At 32.7% G+C, this 22,042-nt stretch overlaps 1 protein-coding gene across 1 annotated transcript; it reads left to right on the top strand.

Annotated features, from left to right (window-relative positions):
- The first annotated feature begins 353 nt into the window (after window positions 1-353).
- LOC139506064 (prothymosin alpha-like) lies at window positions 354-3,287 on the top strand. The gene is made up of 3 exons (XM_071295349.1): window positions 354-489; window positions 1,957-2,080; window positions 2,984-3,287. The coding sequence occupies exons 1-3, from the start codon at window positions 382-384 to the stop codon at window positions 3,115-3,117; spliced, it is 366 nt and encodes a 121-aa protein (XP_071151450.1). The 5' UTR covers window positions 354-381; the 3' UTR covers window positions 3,118-3,287.
- The last annotated feature ends 18,755 nt before the right edge of the window (window positions 3,288-22,042 follow it).

The raw sequence follows: 22,042 nt of genomic DNA, 5'->3' as shown, positions 1-22,042 counted from the left end.
AATGTATGAAGTTGTCGTCTTGTGAGATAGCAAACAGAATGATAATTTATGAATGACGTAAAGTTGAAAGATGCCGCCATGATTTTGGTTTTGCCGACAAAAAAATCATTTGCATTTTACATGATTAGTTTTCGTAATTTATGTTGCTTCCGGAGTTTAGAAATGAAAAATGATTGGTTGTGTATTAACCAATGTGACATGTTACATTGTTATGATTTTTTGCAACGACTTTTGTGTTGAGAAAAAGGGGGATGGGCAAATCTAATTATAGACTAGTCTTCTTTTCCCAGATTTTTAAGTTGTGCAGATTAATTAACTTGACAACATTTTTATGATTGGAAAGAAAATCAGATTAAAAATGAGAAAGACACTACTGAATAAATGAGAAAATTTTATTATATTTTAAAATTTTGTAATTTCAGGGAAACCGCTGTTGAGACCACTGAGGTTGAAACCAAAGAGACAAAAGAAGTAAAAGAGGTTGAAGAGGTAAGTTAATAAATAAATTATATATAAAAAAGTTCTTGAAATCCTACTGATTTATCAACACCAAAAAAAGGGGGGTGGGGCGAATTTGATTTTGAATGTAGATTTGTAAAATTTTATTTATTGAGAATTTGGTAGGTACAGTGCAACATCCAAATGATGTACTTGGGTATCTTACTTTATGTTTGAATTTTCTAATACGTGGACTTATATGGATCCATTACCATGATTGGAGTATGAGGGAGTGCAAAGCTGCTGCTGCATTTATCTTGTTTGTAAATCCCAATTCTTTTCTTAAATTTTTGTTTGCACTATTTATTCCCATTGGATTATTGGGGTTTTTAAATATAAATCTAAAGGGCAGCAAAGAAAACTTTAAAGGGTAACTTTTTGAAAGGTTTTGAATGCATGATTGAATTAATTCCCTTGATTTTCTTTTTTGACTAACCAAATTGATACAAGAGACAAGGTATCCCACTAGGTCATAGTGATGAATTATGCAAAACTAAAAGCAGTTTTCACGCTGAGTAGCAGCCCAGGTGTGTAAAATTACTCTCAGGCCTGTAAAAATCATCTACAGGCCAACAAAAAAAAAATCTAAAATTGAGCTCCCAGCCTGTAGATTTAACAGTTCATCATGAAGACGAAAAGAAAAGAATTTGTTTTGAAAAAAAGGGAAAAGTTGAATATTTAGACCTCCAGAAAGGCAATATAAAAGAAGTAACTCTTTGCACTAATTGTTTTGTTTTAAGCCTATCTATTATTTCAATATAAGCTTTTGACGAGTCTTCAAGCTAAACTACAGTATACAAGCCCAACAGCTGGAACTTGTATAAAATTCATGCTTCATCATATGCAAAAGAAAATCCATTAACTAAGATTAAACTTTAAAGTAAATTTAGCTTGGGATCTATGGATTCATGAGTTTGTGGGAGACTGCAGCTATGACAGTGGCATAAGCCAAAAAAAAAAAGAGAGCAGTGGAGCGAAATAAGTTGTAATGAAAGAAAATAAAGAAGAAATTTAGTAATACAATTGTTATTATAAACGTACAAAAGATTGGGTTTATAATGTATAGAATGGGTAAAATAAGTTTGCAGGACAGTTCTTAATGCAGATTTTTTATAATTGAAATTTATCATCAATTAAATTTTTAAAAGGTTATGGATTCTGTTCCCCTGCTAAACAGATGTAATTTAATTAATGGCCAAAAGGATATAATGCATCTCATTGATTTATATATAGATAAGAGTTGTCTCTCTTTATACACAGCAGACTTATTCTAAACTTCAATTTGGATTTAAAAAATGAGCTTGATATAAAAAAAAAAAAAGTTGAGTGCAGCAGCTTTTGAAGAGGGTCTACTTGGAATGCTGTATTGTAAGATGAGATATTTTATTTTCCAAACTAAACCAAACATGTATATAAATTTATATGACATATTACTTATATACACTTTTTTCACTTCAGACCCCAAAAACTGAGACAACAGAGACAAATGAGGCTGAAAGCACAGAAGAAACAAAAACAGAAGAATCTCAGGAAAATGGCAAAAATACAAATCAGAATGCTTCAGAGGAAACAGAAAAAACAGGTAAAACAAATATACTTTTCAGTTTCATGAAGATTATGACACTAGGCCATCAAGATTGTGTATATAAATGTTGTTTCGTACAAAAGTAACTGATTCTGTATGCTAATGTTGTAGTGAGCAATATCCTAAATTGCATGAACAAATAATCAGTTAAAATGTGCTATATTTAAAAAGTTGAACAATTCTATTCCCCTGCTATTAAGTAGATGTAATTTAATGGTCAAGTATACTTTGTTTCTCTCATTGATTTATATAAAAATTAAGAGTTGTCTCTCTTTATTCACAGCAGACTTGTTCTATACATTTTGTACTTTGAGTTAAAAAAATTTAAGAAAATGTACAGAGCTTGGTAAAAAATTTGAATGAAAGCTTTTGCATCCAAATATATAATCTCTAGTTCAGATTGATAAAAATTTTACAAGCAAAAAAACCCATAAAAAAATATCTTTTGAAGACTTGATACCAGTTGAAGTTTACCATTTCATGTATCTCGTACATGTAAAGAAAATTGCTATAGCCACAAGACAACTATCAGAGTTCAAATGATGTGACCAAAAAACAATCAACATACTGCCTTTAGCAATGTAAAAAAACTAATGATTGTGAGAGTACATATTTTGTTTAACAATTACACCAAGTTAGGGTCGACATCAAAAGATCAATGTAAGATAAAAAACTTAATTCAAATAGTTTGGGGGTGGGGGGTTGAACTGCTGCAAGATTTGGTTATCCGACATTGGTTTTTACATATATCCATATGGGTCAATCAAGTTTTCCCAAATTAAGTTAAGAGGGGGGTGAGGGGGTCAGTGAAAAAACTAGGTGAATTAAGTTTTTTATCCTTCATTGAACTTTTGATGTCGTCCCTTATCTCCTATTAATTTTTCTTTATTTGTTTTGCAGAGGAAAATACATCTGAAAAAAGATCTGTAGAAGAAGATTCAGAGGAAACAAGTCCAACAAAAAAAGTGAAAACTGATGAAAAAAAAGTTGAATCAAATGACAATGAACAGAAAGTAGAGGCTGTCTCAGCATAGACATTTTAAATGTTCATCAAACTTTGTGTCATATCATGAGCTGTATAGATCTTTTATTATCATGTTGTCTCATTGTTTTACCACTATGTGTTAACTATTTATGGATCAGTGCAAAAAATTGTTCAGTCATTGTTAGTTTTTACCTACATCCATTAAATCATTTATAGTAACCGTTTGTTTTTGTCATTTTGATTCATCTTGTTTAGCAGCTGGGTAACCCATAACTTGTGTTATTTTGCAGTCCCCTGTGAATAGAAATTGAAACCACATTGAGCAGACATTGTAAATTCAAGAGGTCACTGAATTTCATGAAGATTTTCATTAGGTGCATGCCTTCAATAAACCTTTAGTCACTTAACTGACATTTGTGGTTGTTTGATCATTTGATATAAATTTCAGTTTGTACAAGAAATTCCTATGGTCTAATCAAATTTCACATGCCTTTGCTGGATGCATGCTTCATTGAAAACATATGTTGTCAATACTGTCTTTTCTTACCAATAGTTATAACATAGATACAAATTTACTGGTTTGGGTATTTTATGCCCCACCTACAATAGTAGAGGGGCATTATGTTTTCTGGTCTGTGCGTTTGTCCGTCTGTCCTGCTTCAGGTTAAAGTTTTTGGTCAAGGTAGTTTTTGATGAAGTTGAAGTCCAATCGACTTCAAACTTGGTATACATGTTCCCTATGATATGATCTTTTTAATTTTAATGTCAAATTAGAGGGTTTACCCCAATTTCATGGTCCACTGAACATGGAAAATGATAGTGCGAGTGGGACATTCGTGTACTGGGGACACATTCTTGTTTCCTTATATTTCTTTGATTCAAAATTGTAAGGTGGTCATGTATTGTATGGGTAGGAAAGGTAAAGTAAAATCCATGAGGACTTATTTTAGATCTCAACGGAAGAAGTAGAAGCAAATTTCTGGTTTGCACTCAGTCTGGCAGATGTTTTCCCCACTTTTCTATGTGTTTGAAGATATTGATAAATTGGAAATTTGTTCCAGTCTGGTGATTTTGTGCTGGGTTATCATTAAACTTATGGTCCTTAGACTTGTGCTGTATTTTTTTTTTGGGGGGGGTGATCAAACCAGACTTAAAATTGGCATTTCCTTTTTAGTCTAGGTTGACTGAGCCAAAAAGCGAGACATAGGTATGCTGTTTCTGGTGGGAGGCATCAACAATTTACTATTTTGTGATTAGGTCTAGTTTATGGTGAACCACTACTGACTAGTGGTAAGTATTTAGTATGCAGTTGTATGTATATTGGCACATCTCATTACTATGGAGATTATTTGGCCCAGCCCCCTCAAGTATGGCCTATTCTTTGAAATGTTTGCTTAGAATCGTGTATTAATTTGTGATTTGGTCAGTCAATGGTGAACCACTAGTGGTATGTTAATGATAATTGGTATGCAGTTGTTTAAACATTGGCATATCTCATTTCCATGGAGATTATTTGGCCTCGGTCATGGTCTATTGACTGAAATTTTTGCTTAGTTTTCATGTATTAGTTTGTGATAAGTTCAGTGTATGGGGAACCACTAGTGGTAAGTTAATGATATTTAGTATGCAGTTGTATTAGCATTGTTACACCTCATTACCATGCCCCCTCAGTTATGGTCTATTGACTTTGATATTTTGCTTAGTTTGATGGTTTAGGTTTGTTTAAAGGGAACTACTTATGACAAGTCAAATTTATTTGGTATGCAGTTGTATTAGTATTGGTACATCTCATTTCCATGGAGATAGTTTAGCCATGTATGTTCAGTCATGGTTCATTAATTTTGAATATTTGCAAAACTTCCTATCTACTACAGTGAGGGATGTTCTTTATGTGGCATCATCTTACTGTTTTTTGCGTACCAAATAATACAAAGCATGGTATATAACATGTATTTTTAATCATGCTCCTGTTTATACCTTTAATGTTTGACACTAGACATTGAGCAGTTATCAATTGACATAGTTTTTGGGTAGAAATGTGTGTATATCTGGATAGCTGATAAAATTATCATGAGGCAGCTAACTCCTAAAAAAGAGAGTGTGTGATCTTATCTGATCATAAGGGTTCTGTCTTGAATAGTCCACTTTCCCCATAAAAAGTCAATATTGCTGTTATTGTTGGTCAAATAGGTCTGTAATTTTGTCCTTACATGACTATTATCATCAGATTTAAGCAACAACAAATGTAAGGGTTCCAAGGAACCCAGTATCTTGCCTACTTTTGCTGTTAATCTCACCCTCAACAAAAATGAGGGAAAAAATCAATAAAAATATTCCTCTCGATACTCTCTTGATTGTAAGGGAGCTACCATTTGATTTTTATGTGGGGGGGGGGGGGGGGGGGCTAGGATGAAATTTGAAAAAAAATAGGCAGGACAGGAGTTTTGAGTAAAAAAAAAAGGCAGGATGTGACACTTGCAAAAAAAAAGTCAGGACGACAATTTAGGTAAAAAAAAGGCAGGACAGAGATTACAGCTAAAAAAAATGCAGGACAAAAATTTTCATCCTAGCCCCCCATAAAAATCAAATGGTAGCTCCCAATGAAGCTTCTGTCCAAGTTTGGTAAAAATCCAGGATAGTTTATGAATCTTATAATTTTTAAAAACTATAACTGCAGAATGTATGTAATGTTGGATGGAAGAAAAACTAAGTCCATTTATAAGTAAAATACGGGAAAAATGGAATTTTATTTTTACAAAAATTTACTTTTGGATACTATCTTATGATCATAAACAAGATTAAGTAAAACTTTAACCACAGAGTTAATGTAATGTTTTCTGGGGGCGTATGACATTTGCGCCGATTTTGAAAATTTTCATTCTTTCATTTGCGCCGATTTCATTTTTTCATTTGCGCCGATTTTATATTTTTTCCTAATTGGATTTACAGGTAAGTTACAGGTAAGTTTATACTTTTATATTGGCTGAGCATAGAGTATAAAGACAAATCAAGTGACATTGCAATTGGTAAATGGCTATCCCAATGTTTCAGGTTACCATTCCTTTCCCTAAATGAAATCGATGACTGCTTCACGTTTGACATTGTCTGACGCTCCGCTCCTTCTGATGACAAATGTCATACATTCTTAGACAACGTACAAGTACACATTCCATAACGGTTAACTAATTCGTGATGGCGTCCATAAAATTAACGAAGGGATGATTTCAACTTCACCATTTGGAACTCTTGGTTTAATAGCTTCCCTGTGAGAAAATGCGAACTCTAGAAATGCCCCCACCAGTACGTATGCCAGACAAAGAAAGATGGCCTTCGTTATCGACAATTACGCCAAATATAGAAGATGCGAAATCATACGAAAGGAATATATTAGATGTGTTGCCTATACATACTCGGCAAGAACAGATTGTATTCCGTTTTTATGGATTTGAATGCTGCACATATATTTTTAATTTGTCATTTAAGTATAAACAAAGTGCTTTTATCTTAGGTTTTTACTTCTTGATTTTAAGCAGGAGACAACAGTTTTATACATGTTATGATTGACAATTCATAACATATGTACAACTGGCTAACGGAAGAGGTCTTTAATGATAAATGAAAATAACATTACTGGGATGGAAAGTTGTCTCATTGGCACTCATACCACACGTTCTTAATCATTTCACCTGTAATTTACCTGTTATTTACCTGTAAAAAAATCGGCGCAAATGAAAAAAAAAATCGGCGCAAATGAAAGAAAAAATCGGCGCAAATGAAATGCAGATCGGCGCAAATGCAAAACGCCGGTTTTCTGGCAGCCAGAAAAACTTAAGTCCATTTATAAGATTTTATAAGTAAAAAACGGAAAAAATGGAATTTTATTTTTACAAAATTTACCTCTGAATACTATTTTATGAACATAAACAAGGCTCTGTCCAAGTTTGGTAGAAGTCCAGGATAGATTAAGAAAGTTATTAAAATTTCAAAAACTTTAACCACATAGTGAATATTTGTGGAGGGAATGTAGGATCGCTATGTCTCGTTTTTTTTACTAAAATCGAAGGCTCGACAAATAAAAAGACATGTTACTATACAGTTTGAAAAAAAATATGAACCAACTACATATTTCAAACAAAATAAATTTGGCCGCCAGCAACTATTATGCAAAAAATAACGTTAGTGGCGGATCCATAAAGTCCATAAATGTTAACCAGGTTTGGAGTAGGGGCGGGGCAACTGACTGCCATAAGAATGGCCTGCTGCAGTCATACTTTTTGTTTTAATTTTTTCCCATAAAAAGGATGTCATGGCTAAATTATCCTCTGATACAGTGGAGTGTAATATCAGAAATTATATGCAATAGGTTAAATGATTTTGTGATAATATACAAAAGAAGATATGGTATGATTGCCAATGAGACAACTATCCACAAAAGACCAAAATGACACAGACATTAACAACTATAGGTCACCGTACGGCCTTCAACAATGAGCAAAGTCCATACCGCATAGTCAGCTATAAAAGGCCCCGATAAGACAATGTAAAACAATTCAAACGAGAAAACTAACGGCCTTAAATTATTTATGTAAAAAAAAATGAACGAAAAACAAATATGTAACGCATAAACAAACGACAACCACTGAATATACAGGCTCCTAACTATGTTATTAGGATTGGGTTATCTTTCTTTGACCAAAATACACAGATCATTGATCATGTAAGCTAAGTTGATAGTTGTAAAATAAACTGATATTCGAAAGATTCAACATGATCAATAAAACAGACAGGCTATTTTGCTTTGGAATGCGGTAAACACAAAAAACAATCAATCAATTCAAGTTACCCTTAACAATGTTACAATTTTATAAAAAATAAATAACTTTATTGAAAAGAACTTTACGCCCATATGGGCCAATGGCTTAAAACATTATACATAATATACAACATATATAAAACTAGTAGCTAATTTCCAGTACAGATCACCGAAGGTTTAATTTTAGAGAGAGTCAGACCTGAAACTAATTTTATCAAACATTTTTATTTTATTGTACGGATTGATAATTTACTCTTAGATGCATGATTTTTTTTATTAGTTGTTAGAGGCTTTGAACTAGCTGTTAGTTAACTGCGAGTACTCTCAGATCTGTACCTAGTGTCTTATAATTTGCTATGATGTACGAGTACCCGTCCACGTCCCCTTGTATTTTTATCCATCTGATGAGTTAAACCTTTTTCAACTGATTTTTATAGTTCGTTCTAATGTTGTACTGTTATACCACTTTTCCAGGTTAGGGGGAGGGTTGGGATCCCGCTTACATGTTAATCCCACAAAATTCTGTATGTATGTGCCTATCCCAAGTCAGGAGCCTGAATTCAGTGGTTGTCGTTTGTGTATGTGTTACATGTTTGTTTTTCGTTAATTTTTTGTACATATAAAGGCCGTTAGTTTGAGTTGTTTTACATTGTCATTTCGCGGCCTTTTATAGCTGACTATGCGGTATAGACTTCGATCATTGTTGAAGGCCGTACGGTCACCTATGGTTGTTAATTTCTGTGTCATTTTGGTCTTTTGTGGAGAGTTGTCTCATTGGCAATCATACCACATCTTCTTTTTTTTATTCCATCTTAATTCGATGACAAACTGACCCACGCCATGGCAAAAACTGACGAATCGATCGAATGTGATCTATATAACAATTTTCTAGTTAGGGGAGGGGCGTTGGAATTTGAAAATGAATAACTTGTTTGTCCGGTTAAAATTAAATGCAGGGAAGTTATTATAAAGATACATCATTTGTTACAATATTGGAAGTTAATTCGCGAAAAATATAATGAGAATGTGTAGGCTTCTAAAACAACAGATGAAAATAAATGATAAATGCGGAAATAATTATTTGTCTGCTTATTATTTATGAAAACAAAATTGTTATTGCTGACATCATAAAGATACTAGTTTTTAATTGACAATTAACTGACATTTCAGTCAGACTTCGACGTAGGATTCTATATTTAAAAGAATGAAAACCATAGGCGGATCCATGCAAGGGGGGCTTGGTGACCCTGAACCCTCCCTCTTTCGTGGGAAAAATTTATGATTATATATATATAGGGATTCACTGAAGCCTAACTAGAGTCTCCCCTTTTAGGTCAGTCAGTATTTTCCAGTTGATAGCTTGCATTTCCTGTAAAAAAAATATAGAGTGTTGCTTCTTACAAATTGAGGAAGGCACAACACCAAGATTTATAAACATGTTTAAGTGCTCATGGTGCTTCCAACTGTTACCGACGACATCATTATTTAGTTACATGGTTTATTTTAATGGGGTTTGTTTCAAAGATAACGACGGACAAGTTTAAGTGTCGTCACCACAATCCCGTCCTCGAGCTCTTTTCCTCGCGAAAGTGACCAACCTAATTAGACTTACTACCGGGTGTAAACTTACACGAGCAACACGACGGGTGCCACATATGCATGGAGCAGAATGTGCTTACCCTTCCAGAGTGTGACCGGCAGAGATGAAGAGATACCACACGGTTTTCAAGGCATTACGTCCGTGTTACTCAGTCTTTAGGTTTTTTTTTTATTATGTGTTGTATAGTCTGGTGTTTGTCTTTTGTTTGTTTTTCCTTTTTTGCCGCTTCATTGCAAGTTCGTATTTGACTTATTAGTTTGACTCCGGCTCTCTTGTGTAATCGTCACAGGATAACTCATTTTTTTTTCAGGTTTAGGCCTATTTAAGTCATTTAGTTCCCAAGATTTAACACCAACACAATATCTTTAAAAACTTTTTGTCTTTTCAATAAAAGAAAACTGTAAGGGGTTCCGTAGAACCATGTGTCTCGCCTATGATTGCTGCTGCTAGTGTAAAAGTGTAATATTGACTTAACTTGAAAGTGAGTCCATGATATCAGTAAAATACAGGCTGTTAAAAAAATCAAACTTTCTCATTAAATGCTATTTCTTGGTCTTGAAGATTAGCTTCAGTCTAAGTTTCATGACATTTCATGAAGGTTTACAAACGTACGTATATATCATGTCCAAAAAAATAATCAAAGACTGTCAGTAGTTAAATTGTATGTTAACTGTAAATAAAGTCCATCTGTCATATAGCAGAGACATATATTGTGTACATATATATGTTTCTGGTCATACGAATACTCAAAATGAAAATATATTTTCAAACGTATTCTATAGTTGTGCTACAGACATTAAATTATTAAAAATGTTTCTGTCCAAATTTCATAAAGTTCTAGAAAGGCTAAACACAGTTTTTTTTATGTGTCTCTGGCTCTAGACATAGTTTTTGTTTGTCATAAACTAAAAAAAACTTGAAGCTCAGCAGTGGTGGATCCAGAACTTTTTGTAAAAGGGGGGGGGGGGGGGGGGGGGGGTACCCTGGATCCGCCTATCGGCTCAGACTGAATCTGAACTTGATTTTAAGTGAGAAAAAAATAAGCCCATTTAGCAGAAAATTACGAGAAAATGAAAATAAACATTAGATACTTTATTATGGTCATTACAAATCTTCTGTCCGAATTTCATCAAAGTCCATGAAGATTTGACATAGTTATTGATGACTGAAAAACTTTAACCTTAGACTAAACAAGGATTTGTATAGTGACACAAATAACTATACAAATCCTTGGACCTAATATGAATGATAACTTAAAACTAGAGGCTCTAAAGAGCCTGTGTCGCTCACCTTGGTATATGTGAATATTAAACAAAGGAAGCAGATGGATTCATGACAAAATTGTGTTTTGGTGATGGTGATGTGTTTGTACATCTTACTTTACTGAACATTCTTGCTGCTTACAATTATCTCTATCTATAATGATCCTGGCAAAGTAGTTTCAGTGGAAAATGTTAGTAAAAATTTACAAATTTTATGAAAATTGTTAAAAATTGACTATAAAGGACAATAACTCCTTAGGGGGTCAATTGACCATTTTGGTCATGTTTACTTATTTTTAGGTCTTACTTTGCTGTACATTATTGCTGTTTACAGTTTATCTCTATCTATAATAATATTCAAGATAATAACAAAAAACGGCAAAATTTCCTTAAAATTACCAATTTAGGGGCAGCAACCCAACAACCGGTTGTCGGGTCAATCTGAAAATTCCAGGGCAGATAGATCTTGACATGATAAACAATTTAAATCAGTCAGATTTGCTCCTAATGCTTTGATTTTTGAGTTATAAGCCAAAAACTGCATTTTGCCCCTATGTTCTATATTTAGCCGTGACGGCCATCTTGGTTGGATGGCCGGATCACCGGACACATTTTTTAAACTACATACCCAAAAGATGATTGTGGACAAGTTTGGATTAGTTTAGCCCAGTAGTTTCAGAGGAGAAGATTTTTGTAAAATATTACTAAGATTTACGAAAAAGGGTTAAAAATTGACTATAAAAGGGCAATAACTCCTTAAGGGGTCAACTGACCATTTCGGACATGTTGACTTATTTGTAGATCTTACTTTGCTGAACATTATTGCTGTTTCCAGTTTATCTCTATCTATAATAATATTCAAAATAATAACAAAAAACAGCAAAATTTCCATAAAAATTACCAATTCAGGGGCAGCAACCCAACAACGGGTTGTCCGATTTATCTGAAAATTTCAGGGCAGATAGATCTTAACCTGATAAACAATTTTACCCCTGTCAGATTTGCTCTAAATGCTTTGGTTTTTGAGTTATAAGCCAAAAACTGCATTTTACCCCTATGTTCTATGTTTAGCCATGGCGGCCATCTTGGTTGGTTGGCCGGGTCACCGAACACATTTTTTAAACTAGACACCCCAATGATGATTGTGACCAAGTTTGATTAAATTTGGCCCAGTAGTTTTAGAGAAGATTTTTGTAAAAGTTAACGACGGACGACGGACGACGACGGACGCCGGACGCAAAGTGATGGGAAAAGCTCACTTGGCCCTTCGTGCCAGGTGAGCTAAAAATTAAGTTCATTTTGTGATAACGGTACAAAATACTGACGAAAACATGAAAATAAATATTTTCGGACTTGTACTTCTTGATTCTGTACTTGGTCATAAAAAGGCTAAGTACTGTCCAATTTCATACATGTAGGTTTGACAAAGTTAATGATACATGTCTCATAATATTTGTATTTGTAAAGTTTCAAGAGAAAGTTTAGTGTTAAAGGAGTTTCGGGACTGAGAGAGAGATATATATAAAAAAACATAGGACAAAGACATAACATGAAACAATTTTATTCAAAATTTGGAATATTCCTTTGAAAAAATTTCCTTTGTCACTCGAACTTTACTGTGCTAACGTACGCACCTGTCTCTTAATATTAAATTCCCCGCCTGTTAAAGTGTACGAATAGTTTCTCCATTGGTGGAATGATTTTTCCCTACACCAATGAAAACAGGCGTTATATTTAACATTGAATGACACGTCAATTATGTCAATTTCCGGTTGGACATAAACATTTGTTGTGTCGTTGGAACTGCACGCACATTTGGTAAAATTTCTATATATATTAATATTTACTACGACACATTTTGGTACTGGGTTGAATAACTGTTAATTACAATATGTCTTGCCAATTTTACCGGTTTTATGTAAATGTCATATGACGATTTGTTATGGAAAACTCTGTTTTATATGATTGTCAACATGTCCCCATATGGCCATCAAATGGCTCTTCTCAACAGAGTAAAATTCTTGACTGCATAATTCTGAACTTTTATCTACAGATTAATTACGTTAAGGTATTGTTGTCATTCTTCTGTTTTCTTTTGATCATGTCTCATTTCAACATGAATATACGTTTTTGATTGATTCATATAGGAGGGGGTCCTGATCCCGAAATCCCGGGCTTAAAAACATGAAATCCCGAGCTTAAAAACACCTGATCCCTGAGTCCTGATAAAGGTCCTATCCCCCCTCATATAGAACCTCTCTGACCAGAGAATCTTTCCTGCTTGAACTATTGATGTCATACAACAATCACTTTTCCATTGTGGCGTCATATATTTGGTATAGCAGTGTCAGACACTTATGTAAAATTATTGACCTGCCTAGTAACTTCATTAATTTTAGTAAATACAAATTCAGAAAATGTTTACTTAACTGTTTAAAAGTATCCTATGTCAAATCTTGGAAAATGCTTATAGCCAAAATAGCCAAGGAAAACTAAGAACATATTGTCAGTTTAAAACATCATTTTGTAAAGAAAATTATTTAAATACATGTATCTTGAAAAATTTTGATTTGAGAAAAGCTATCACAAAATTCAGGATTTCATCTCATAGACTTAAAATTGAAACTGGGAGATATTCCAAATTAGAAGTTCATCAAAGAATTTGTGATAAATGCAATTTGAATAAAGTGGAAGATGAACTTCATTTTCTTATAGAATGTCCTGTATACTCTAAGGATAGAGACATGTTATTTGATCTGATATTTAAAGAATGTAAAAATTTTTACTCCTTGGATATGGTCAATAAATTTATTTGGCTATTAAACTGTGAGTCTATTAATATTTTAAAACAACTTGGCTATTTCTTATCAAAACACCTGCCTTGAGTAAACATTTATAATATAACACTGGGATACTGTAAGTAATATTTAAAATGTCTAACTTTTTAAAGCATACTGTTTTGTTGTTTTGCTTTATTGTATTTGTAATTGTTTGTTACTATATATTGTCATGAATGTATATGCACTATGCCCCTTGAGGGTACCTCTTATGGAAATAAAAGATATTCTATTCTTCTATTCTATTCTATATTTTGTATTAACTATTATTATGATGTCAAAATTTTACGGGAACCTGTGTGAAGTCCAGTAATGGCAGACAAATAGCGATAAGGTGTATTGTATACATGTAGACTACATTGTAGATGAACTACCCTAATTGACCATCTCTTGGTCATTTGACAGAAAACATGTGATAGGTCATTGTGACGTCAGAATATTTTCTTTATTAAGTCCACTTTTTTACGAAAATTAAATACATTGATACACCTTAACCTTATAGCTATTTGTCCATCATAATTAACATTTCAAGACATCACTTAAGGACAGGCAAAAGATACCAATTGGACACTCAAATTCATAGATTGAAAATAAACTGACAACTGAATGCCATGGCTGACAATAAAAAACAGACAAATAATACTAGCATAACTAAGTACACAAGACACAATATAGAAAACCAAATACTAAGCAACACAAACCCCACCAAAAATTGGGGTGAACTCAGGTTTTCCGGAAGGGTAAGCCGATCCTGCTCCACGTGCTGCACCCGTCATGTTGCTCATGTTATTACAAACCCCGGTAAAGATTTTGTAAAATTTTGACATCTTAATAAAAATATCTGACCCAAGACGAAAAAGGGATTATTATGACATCAAAAGTTCAAGCAGCGCCGATTCTCAGGTCAACTGATCCAGATTTCCAAATAGATATGGTGTGTAGGAAGATCAGGAAATGAATTATGTTAGTGTAGATCAATACTGCCAGATGGACTCTTTTGTAATTTTTAGATGTCTTTGACATGTATAAAGTAAAAAGTTGATAAAGAAGTGGTCAATATTTCTGATCAGTTTCAATACCTAAATTTTTTTTGAAAAAATTAAAAATTCATCATGTTCATGTATCAAAAGTCGTAGATATCTTCAATTTTTAATACCTTTAACAATTGAGCTTTAATCCTTGTCTCTTGAGCGGTACATACATTTTTTATACGACCGCAAAATTTGAAAAATTTTTCGTCGTATATTGCTATCACGTTGGCGTCGTCGTCGTCCGGCGTCCGAATACTTTTAGTTTTCGCACTCTAACTTTAGTAAAAGTGAATGGAAATCTATGAAATTTTAACACAAGGTTTATGACCACAAAAGGAAGGTTGGTATTGATTTTGGGAGTTTTGGTCCCAACATTTTAGGAATTAGGGGCCAAAAAGGGCCCAAATAAGCATTTTCTTGGTTTTCGCACTATAACTTTAGTTTAAGTTAATAGAAATCTATGAAATTTTGACACAAGGTTTATGACCACAAAAGAACGGTTGGGATTGATTTTGGGAGTTTAGGTTTCAATAGTTTAGGAATTAGGGGCCAAAAAAGGGCCCAAATAAGCATTATTCTTGGTTTTCGCACAATAACTTTAGTTTAAGTAAATAGAAATCAATGAAATTTAAACACAATGTTAATGACTACAAAAGGAAGGTTGGTATTGATTTTGGGAGTTTAGGTCCCAACAGTTTAGGAATTAGGGGCCAAAAAGGGACCCAAATAAGCATTTTTCTTGGTTTTCGCACCATAACGTTAGTATAAGTTAATAGAAATCTATGAAATTTAAACACAAGGTTTATGACCATAAAAGGAAGGTTGGTATTGATTTTGGGAGTTTTGGTCCCAACAGAATAAGGGGCCCAAAGGGTCCAAAATTAAACTTTGTTTGATTTCATCAAAATTGAATAATTGGGGTTTTTTGATATGCCGAATCTAACTGTCATGACTGTGTATGTAGATTCTTAACTTTTGGTCCCGTTTTCAAATTGGTCTACATTAAGGTCCAAAGGGTCCAAAATTAAACTTAGTTTGATTTTGACAAAAAATGAATCAGTTAGGTTTTTTGATATGCTGAATCTAAAAATGTACTTAGATTCTTGATTATTGGTCCAGTTTTCAAGTTGGTCCAAATCGGGGTCCAAAATTAAACTTTGTTTGATTTCATCAAAAATTGGGGTTCTTTGATATATCAAATCTAACTGTGTATGTAGATTCTTCATTTTTGGTCCTGTTTTCAAATTGGTCTACACTAAAGTCCAAAGGGTCCAAAATTAAACTTAGTCTGATTTCAACAAAAATTGAAATCTTGGGGTTCTTTGATATGCTGAATCCAAAAATGTACTTAGATTTTTTTATTATGGGCCCAGTTTTCAAGTTGGTCCAAATCAGGATCTAAAATTATTATATTAAGTGTTGTGCAATAGCAAGTCTTTTCAATTGCACAGTATTGCGCAATGGCAAGAAATATCTAATTGCACAATATTGTGAAATAGCAAATTTTTTTTTAATTAGAGTTATCTTTCTTTGTCCAGAATAGTAAGCAAGAAATATCTAATTGCAAAATATTGTGCAATAGCAAGATTTTTTTTTTAATTGGAGTTATCTTTCTTTGTCCAGAATCAACTTAAATCTTTGTTATATACAATATACAATGTATATTCACTTTTTACTACCAACTGATAAATTATAATAAATAACATTCAGTGATAACAAGCAGTTTTTTTTACATCTTAATATTTTATGATGTATTTAAATGAGTAGTTATTGTTGCAAACTCCATTAGAAATTTTAATTGAGATTAGTTTTGGAATAAGGGAAAGGGGGATGTGATTAAAAAAATTGGGTTCAATTTTTCTCATTTGAAATTTCATAAATAAAAAAGAAAATTTCTTCAAACATTTTTATGCCCCACCTACGATAGTAGAGGGGCATTATGTTTTCTGGTCTGTGCGTCCGTCTGTCCGTTCGTTCGTCCGTCCGTCTGTCCCGCTTCAGGTTCAAGTTTTTGGTCAAGGTAGTTTTTGATGAAGTTTAAGTCCAATCGACTTCAAACTTAGTACACATGTCCCCTATGATATGATCTTTCTAATTTTAATGCCAAATTAGAGTTTTTACCCCAATTTCACGGTCCACTGAACATGGAAAATGATAGTGCGAGTGGGGCATTCGTGTACTGAGGACACATACTTGTTTTGAGAGGATTAATATTCAACAGCATAGTGAATTGCTCTAAGAGAAAACAAAAATTTTAAGTTCATTAGAACACATTCATTCTGTGTCAGAAACCTATGCTGTGTCAACTATTTAATCACAATCCAAATTTAGAGCTGAATCCAGCTTGAATGTTGTGTCCATACTTGCCCCAACCGTTCAGGGTTCAACCTCTGCGGTCGTATAAAGCTACGCCCTGCGGAGCATCTGGTTGTACATGTAACACATGCTCGTAAATCAATTTTCTTCTTTTAATTTATTGAAAAGCTCTTCTACTTATTTAGAGCATTGGTATCTGCCCTACTGTTAAAGACAATACATTCATGTTAATCTGTAATCTGTAAAAGTGATTGGGTTTTTGTGTCATTGAATGAACATCTTATCAAATGATCAATATATAAAATGTACATGTATACCCCACATCTCTTACAAGTGTTTTCCTTGAATAATGTTATTTTTTTCTGTTGTTAATTTCTTGTTCTTCCTCATATTGATGATTGATGGTTACATGTTCATTTGTTTACAATTTCTGTTTGCAACGTAATGTTTTTCATCCAAATACAAGTTACATAGTGACGTGTTCATATAAATTATTATCATCAATCACAAAAAAACAATACAATTTTTTATACAAAACTAATTAATCATTTTTAAATTGCATAAAATACATGAAAATGATGAAATAAGTTCAAAGTCATTCAGTGACAATAAACAGACACAATGTTTTGTAAATATTATACAGATACAAACAGTCTGTAAAAACTTTTATAATCATAGACATGATAAACATAAAGATGCTTTACACAAGATTTATGTCGTATTGCGGGTAGTGTAAGGCCGTACGGTGACCTATAGTTGTTAATGTCTGTGTCATTTTGGTTTCTTGTGGACAGTTGTCTCATTGGCAATTATACCACATCTTCTTTTTTATATAGTCTAAGTTACACAGAAAGTGTGGTTACCACAATTAGTCAAATAAAAAGGCAGATACAATACACATCTGACCGTGCAAGGGCTGTATAGCCAGTCAAGGTCGTTAAAAACTTCCATTTGGCATCAGATAAAATATGAAAGAGCATATATTTTCATTTTAATTACTGTTCTATAGCTAAATCCCTATCTGTTCCTATCAGGACAAATAGCTTTCAGTTTATGTCATGACCATGATGACTGGCAAACATGACCGTTTCCAGACTCTGATATATAACATCCACCAATAAAAACTGGCATGGCCACTAATAAATAGTCAACAGTGCTGAAAGTGGCTTTAAACACCAAACAATTAAACATTCTGATGTATTGTCATACATGTAACTGTGTGTTAATCTGTTGTAACGATTTTGCTGTGATATTCTTCAAGATAAAATTTTAGGACTGCTTACCAATATATTTTTTTGGTATTTTATGACAAAACATAATTTATAACCTTAGATATATTATTATTACTGTTGTTTCAGATAAAGATGAAGAAAGTTTTAGGACTATTAATTATTGGTATATCATTGTATGGTATTGTCTGTCCACCAGTCAAACCTGATGCAAAGCCAGAAGAAGGGGGCTCAGAAACACAAGATGAGGTAAGAGCTGATTTTATTGGATGTATGGATAGATATATTAGTCATGTTAGTGTTTAATATCCAGATGCAAATATTAAGACTGATAATTAAAATTGGAGATGTTATAGAAACAACAACCCTACCAAAGAGCAGATAATAGCTGAAAGGCCATCAATGGGTCTTCAAAAAGACCACATTAACACTTCAATGTTCATCATGTTAGAGTCAAATTCTACTGGGTTAATTTATTTAAGCCATTGCATTTATATTTCCTATACAATGGAGATACATGTGTATGGACATACATTTTTAGGGAACATGTGAATTTATGAAAAGGCCCATCAGCTTTACATGAATAATGTATTTTTTTAAGGTTCTTCCAAATAGTGATTATAATTAGTGTGTATGATCTCACTTGCCCAGTTTTGAACTCCTGTCATTATGTTTGAATCGATTATAATTAGTGTGTATGATCTCACTTGCCCAGTTTTGAACTCCTGTCATTATGTTTGAATCGATTATAATTAGTGTGTATGATCTTACTTGCCCAGTTTTGAACTCCTGTCATTATGTTTGAATCGATTATAATTAGTGTGTATGATCTTACTTGCCCAGTTTTGAACTCCTGTCATTATGTTTGAATCGATTATAATTAGTGTGTATGATCTTACTTGCCCAGTTTTGAACTCCTGTCATTATGTTTGAATCGATTATAATTAGTGTGTATGATCTTACTTGCCCAGTTTTGAACTCCTGTCATTATGTTTGAATCGATTATAATTAGTGTGTATGATCTTACTTGCCCAGTTTTGAACTCCTGTCATTATGTTTGAATCGATTATAATTAGTGTGTATGATCTTACTTGCCCAGTTTTGAACTCCTGTCATTATGTTTGAATCTTGTTGTATTTTTCTTAAGAGAAGCATAAATTTATACATGCTAATTGTATTGTAGCTTCCAGTATTAGAAACTGACATGGAGGAGGTATTTTGGGGGGAAATTTTACACTTAAATTTTGTTATCCATCACACACTCAGCCAAAAGTGGCAATTTATAGCTGAAACCATAAAAGTGTTGACAAATTTTCTTGCAAGTTGTCATTTCTGTTTTAATTTGATTAAGATTTGTTTTAAAAAGATATTAAATGTAAAAAGTAACATTCTCTGACAATAATATTTTATTTCTCTGGTAATTTTACACCTGCTAATTCTAGTGTAAACTCACCAGAGCAATATAATATTATTGATTAAAATACCAACATATGTTTTATCTGCCATGTACATAGCTACGTGTATGGGTAGTAATGCGAATTGAAAGACCAGTTGCAAGAAAATTGTCAAATACTTTTATGAGTTTGGGCGTTTAAAAAATTTATCCATTCTGTGCACTTTTAGATCTGTATTAAAGAACGTTTCCCCTACTTCCAGGAAAGTGGTCCAAGCACATTTAAACTTTCCTTTTCATGTACAAAATATAGGCTTTATTAATATTAGATTTTTATTGGGTTTTTCGTCACATGGTTTTTGCTCTTGAATTCCCTAAAATCCTGAAAATTAGCCATCATAGATAAGCATTAGTTTAGAACATGAACAAATATAAACAAAGGCAAAGGGTGTTTAATCTTGTCTCTAGCTAAAGATGTATATATATATTCAAAAGACAAGGAACTGATTGCCGAATGGTCTTAAAGATTGCCATTATTTCTTGTGCCGTCCAGTACACACTAAACTTCCAGTGCACACCAAAAACTTTGTATTAATTTCTTTGTTACATTCAATAATTTTAGGGTTCTCTCTAAGGATATTTAAAGGCAAGTCCAAGGACTCTTCATGTTTAAGCATGTCCAACATATTTATCATTTTAGTCTCTATGTCAAAATAGAGCCAGGAATTGACATTAAATTTAGATTATTTTTAAACTTTTGTTTATACCTAACTGTGCTCAGTTAATACTACATTTTACAATCTTGTTGCAATTTTGTAAACATCAAATTTAAAAAAAAAAAAGATGAGTCCAGGAATCTGCTTATTGAGAACCCTGTATTTGCTGGGTGTTCAAACATTTCATTTATTCATGAAATTTTTTTTTTCAGTGGGGCAATTGGAAAATATAAGTAAGAAGGCAATGCGATTTTTGAGTCGTATATATTCATTTTTAGGGATTATTTTACAGTGTAAAGGGGTCTTAAAAAAACACACTATTTTTTAAGTTTTCAAGACCTCAATTTTACAGACCACCATCTTTTTCCATCAGCAATACACAAATAATGCAATGCACATATATTAACAAACAAGCTTTTATCAAACCAATTGTCTAACATTACAGATGTGCGATTGCATATTATTTTTATTTGTTAATCTTATATTTTTTAATTATTAATTATTAAGTTCAAAAATGTAAGTAGAAAACTGTCAATTTCTATACGATTTTACATATTGACAATTTCCTGGTGAGGTTCTTGAGGTTTTATTATGATGATTTATGCTTTCCCTCTACCGGTATATATCCTTCTTCCTGTAACTGTTCTTGTTTTCTCCTTTTTATTAACATATTCTTTTAGGCCTGATATAACAGAAATGTTAGTTTCTGGTCTCCTATTTGGCCTATAACTATTATGTTTTTTTGCCAATTGGTTTCTAGGCTCTCTTGCTACAAAATTTGAAGAAGATGAAACCCACTATAGGTTCAAATGTACAGGACAGATCATAAGTTACATCATGGGTTCCTACTTTCATTATATTAGAGTACCAGTTATGTTCTGCTGCATCAGAAGTAAAAATTATTGACTCTTTAATGAGGTAGACCTAGGTTAAGGGAAATAACTCTAAAAATCATCAGTATGTTTGTGTCAGCCATTTTCATAAATATGTTCTAAGCTTCTTGGATACATAGATTATTTCCAATCTGTTTCAGGTAAATGCTTAAAATTCATTGACAAAACTTGACTTACAAACGCATAACTGATTTAAAGAGTTATCTCCCTAAACCAAGGTCTACCCCTTAAAACAAGACAGTTTATATAAATATAAAATAGAGAAGTACTTTTGGTACCATTTAAATCTTTAAAAGCTGTTTGCATAAAACTTTTCTTTTAACGCTTTCTAAAGCGTTCCACACTTATTATTATCAATGATTATGGGTCAAGGTTATTATTATAATTAATTTTCCCATTGGTTTAAGGTCCTATTCTTATGAAAAGGTTATAAAAAATCAAATATTTTATATGTAAATGGATATAAGTATTAGATATTTTTACTTTTTGCTTTCTTCGAATTCTATTGCTTTTGTTATATTTTCTGCTGCACAATCCCTTACAAACTGTTTTAATAAATCTTTGGTAAATGAGTCTCCAAAACTTTGCTCTATACAAATAATGGTAAATTTTATTATTCAAAATTTTGAATGAAGTTACCAAAATATTTTTAAATTTAACCAATATAACTGTACTCTTTTTTTTTGAATTTAACAGGCTATTATTTAAACTTGGAATTATTATTAATTATGGAATTTTCATAATTTCTTGTGCTGGAAATTTCTAATAAATTCCATGTTTATTCTGTACTGCATTGGTCTTTGCTGCGCACAACACTTTCTTTTACAAAGAAGATAGTACATTTTCAATAGAATGTACTGTGCCACGCACAACACTATCTATAC

This window comes from Mytilus edulis, unplaced genomic scaffold (assembly GCF_963676685.1).
Source record: "Mytilus edulis unplaced genomic scaffold, xbMytEdul2.2 SCAFFOLD_1687, whole genome shotgun sequence".
In the NCBI taxonomy this organism is placed as follows: Eukaryota; Metazoa; Mollusca; class Bivalvia; order Mytilida; family Mytilidae; genus Mytilus; species Mytilus edulis.
This window is presented reverse-complemented; position numbering and strand designations above follow the sequence as displayed.